The sequence below is a fragment of the Papilio polytes genome, unplaced genomic scaffold, assembly GCF_000836215.1.
Source record: "Papilio polytes unplaced genomic scaffold, Ppol_1.0 DF823823.1, whole genome shotgun sequence".
NCBI classification, from domain to species: Eukaryota; Metazoa; Arthropoda; class Insecta; order Lepidoptera; family Papilionidae; genus Papilio; species Papilio polytes.
This window is the reverse complement of record NW_013525381.1, coordinates 1,353,815-1,357,638: the sequence shown is the minus strand read 5'-3', so window position 1 is coordinate 1,357,638 and position 3,824 is coordinate 1,353,815. Positions and strand designations below refer to the sequence as shown.

Sequence of the window (3,824 nt, the reverse complement as noted above, 5' to 3'; positions counted from 1 at the left end):
AACCTTCTATTCTATTTTCGATGTTCTCAAGTTTACTCTTAAATAGAAATGTTTACTGTGCTTTTTTTAGAAGATATAATTATTACATGAAGTGAATTGTCTGACAAAGTACTTACATCTACCACTATCATAGTCAACTAGATGTAGCTGTAGATTTCCCTTTTCTTCTTCCAACTCTGCTATCTTTTGTGACAACTGATGCAATTCCTCATTAAGTTTTACAATTTCAGCATTCGCGTCAGATACTTTACTAAAGCTGTCGATGGTTTTCTGTAATTGTTTCAACTTTATTTTATAGCTTGATTTGACTTTTATCATATTTTTATTTGCAGCATCTATCTCTTCATTAAGCTGATCAATTTGACATTGTGCCGATTTCAACTTTTCTTTTAATGTTTGTACATCCTCGGGTATATTTTCAATGCCTTCTCCTTGCTGAGTTTCGTGGGCTCGAGAAGATTCTAGCGAATCGGTACAAACAGCAATGTCAACTTTATTAGTGTCACATTTAGATGTTTCAATTTGTGCTTGCAAGTTGTTTATAACACTTTCTTTTTCACTATTTTCCAACTGTAACTTGGATATTAAGTCATCTTTTTGTGTCAATAAATATTCTTTTTCTAAGATATCTTTATTCAGAGATTGCACTACCATGTCTTGTTTGACTGTATCGCTTTTGGCTTTTGATTTTTCTGTTTCTTGTTGTACAGGGTCGGTTGACAAACCACGCCAGGGTGATTTACTTTTGGAAGCGGCACTCCTTCCACCTTTTCGACTAGGATGAGGACTAGTGGGACCTCTTTTAGCCGGCGAAGTTGGCGTTGCTTTTTCTCTAGACTCCAGATTCAAAGACACGAGTTGATTTTCTAAATCTTTATTGGTCTGTCTCATTTGGCAATTTATATGTTCTAATAACTCAAGTTTTTTCGTCAACTCTTCCATAGTAGATATTTCAATAGTCCCCTTTTCCTCAGAAAACTCTTTATCTCCACCGTGCAATACCCCCGTCGACAATTCTTCGCCGGTTTTCTGAGTCAAAGCTTCAATTTGCTCTTGTAGTTTTAGAATTTCCTCTTTCTTTAAATCTAATTCTTCGGCTAATTTAGAATGAGCAACACTGATCTCAAACCGTGAATTTTCTAGTATGGAGTTAGCCTCCTCTAGACTTTTTATCTTTTCATCTCTTTCACTAAGTTGGTCGAGTAATCTCAGTTTTTCGTCTTTCCATTCAGTTTCCATTGCAATGAAATTTGACTGCATTTTTGTCATCTGTTGCCGAGTATCTTCGAGTAAATCTAGAGTATCTTTTTCTAAAACATTAAACATTTGTAAAATACACAGATAATATTGCAAATCACACTTACTCTACTCTATTCTCTCCTTACCTTTCTTGCTTAAACTATCAGTTATTAAAGTGGTTGCTTTATTTTTAGCTTCAATTACTTGGTCCTTTTCATTTATTTTTTCTTGTAAATCTAAAATTGTTGTCTCAAGTGCTTTAATTTTGACTTGCATTATACTTAAAGCATTTTCTTTTTCTTTGACACTATTTATTAATTTTGCAACATCCGTATTATCAGCACTCTGAAATTAACGTTTTATGTATTTTTTTTAAACAAACTAAATTGATACATTCCTACAAAATTGACGTATAATAGTTACTATAACGATAGTTGCTAAATATTTACCTTCCTCACTTCTTGCACAACCGTAGTATCTGAAGGCTCTCTTTTCACAGACATTGATTTTCTCATAGGCCTTTTACTAATTTCTTTATATTGTTTTATCCTTTCCATTAATAGCTCTTTTTGCTTTAAAGTGTTTGCTAAACTTTCACTAATGCCAGGAACTGCAACATATTTGATAAATCATATATTATATATAAATGTTATAATGCGAAAGTTACGATGGATGAATGGATGTTTGTTAGCGTTTGTGGCCTAAACGGCTGAATCGATCTCCATGAAATTTGGCGTAGGTTTAGAGCATAGTTTGGAAGAACACATAGGCTACTTTCTATCCCGGGAATAGTTACGGTTCCCGTGGAATTCATTAATTTAGTTTTTTTTAGTGTTTACTCTATCATTCTGTAACGGTTCAACATATCTTATTGAAATTTGGCACAGATATAAAACAAAGTCTGGAGTTCACATGGGATTAGGGTTCATCCCCGAGAAATGGTTCCCGAGGGATACGTAGATTTTTATCATTTCTATAGTTCGTATATTTTTTAATACCACGCGAACGAAGTCGCGGGAAACAGCTAGATCTAATAAGTTTTTTTGGGTTTTTTGTCGTTAAAACAATTTTAGGAGTTCCAAAATCGTATAAAATCGGACCAGATCGAAGATCGAACCAGACAGATAAACAGATTTTAGGTATTTGCTTTTCGATATCAGCAACGCAATTGGATCATGTATACAAAATCTTATTTTTGAGGGTATCACAAAGATACTCCAAATATTATAGGATAAATATGTAGATAGACAACTAATGTAAATTATGTATATCGAATTCAAATTTAAAATGTTTTAACTACGGAAATTCCTTGTTCAAAAATATGTTGTTATCCTTGTTTTTTTTAGAGACAATTAGTGCTGTGACATGTTTATCTACCTACTACTTTCGGCAGTGAAAACCAGCCGTAATAAAAATCGATAAATCCACACGGACACGACAAAGTGACACTAGTCGTATATTCATTAAAAAACTATAACATTTTAAAATTACTACGAGGAAAATATTTGACTAAAAAAAATCAAAACTTGCCCGTCTGGTATTTCTCGATTTAAGTTTCTGTTTTATTTCGCTATAAGTCAGTTTAAGAATATTAATAGCACAAGGAGGCAAAGTATCAAACAGGTTAGGTCTTTTTTAAATTCACCTTTATCCTGTCTTTATTAGAAATGCATGAGAATGGGAAGAGAGTAAAAGTCTCTTGTAGAAGACTGTAATCAAGTTTGTGCTAATGTTTATACAGCAAGTGTACCGTGATAAAGCCAATAAAATATTAGGGAATTTTTAAAGCGTTGTCATGATCATTATAAACCAGCATTTATCCCTTTCACTCCTTGCAAAAGTAACGTAGCAAGCTTTTTATATGTACATTTTGAAATTCAAATGTAAGGTCACAAATATACGCTAAATGACTTCATTGTCGGTCCGAATCATTTAAATAAATAATATAGATGTAAAGAAGTTGTCTTTGATAAAAACAGGTTACAGGTCACATTTAAATGTTTGGCAATTTTAAAAGTAATTTATTAGACAAAATATTGTATACATAATCGAAACTTCGCACACATATCATTACATGAAAACAAATTAAGTTTCCAGTAAAGAAACTTCAAAATTTAAAAAAAAAATCATGATTTCGTATTTCAGTTCCGCCTAGCTTGTTCGTAATTTCCGTAGTTGCTTTCGGTTTTCTGCCCGTAGCTGGATAGGTTCACCGCGCCTTTATTGTTATTCAAGTTAAGATTTTGATTGTAGTTGCCATCGCCTTGCTTATCGGCAACCTTCTGTTGGACGGCTATTGGGTGCTCGGCGAAACTCTTCTGCCCTTGTGCATTCGCCGGGGGTGCAGTGTTACCCCCGAAGATTGTGCCGAAGAAAGCATTTGTGATCGCACTCGGTATGGCCGTGAGAAATGACAGATCGCCGTTACACTCCACAGCCATCGATACCAAGCAAATTACTATCAGTTCTCTCAACATTTTTAAGTCTTAAAGCTGCTACTCGTATGTTAGCGCGACTGGATGCGTATGCCCGCGATGACTGTGGCCACCGCTATTTAAATTGTACGCCCGCCTTACTTAATGACT

General features: G+C 34.2%; 1 protein-coding gene across 1 annotated transcript in view; it reads right to left on the bottom strand.

The window, feature by feature from the left end:
• LOC106103382 (protein lava lamp-like) overlaps positions 1 to 3,824 on the bottom strand; it is a 16,242-nt gene that overhangs the window by 8,517 nt on the left and 3,901 nt on the right. The window contains exons 4-6 of the mRNA XM_013283127.1: positions 1,689 to 1,849; positions 1,386 to 1,584; positions 117 to 1,310 (exon numbers count right to left, since the gene is read on the bottom strand). Coding sequence (XP_013138581.1) covers positions 117 to 1,310; positions 1,386 to 1,584; positions 1,689 to 1,849 — 1,554 coding nt within the window. The remainder of the gene's footprint in view (positions 1 to 116; positions 1,311 to 1,385; positions 1,585 to 1,688; positions 1,850 to 3,824) is intronic.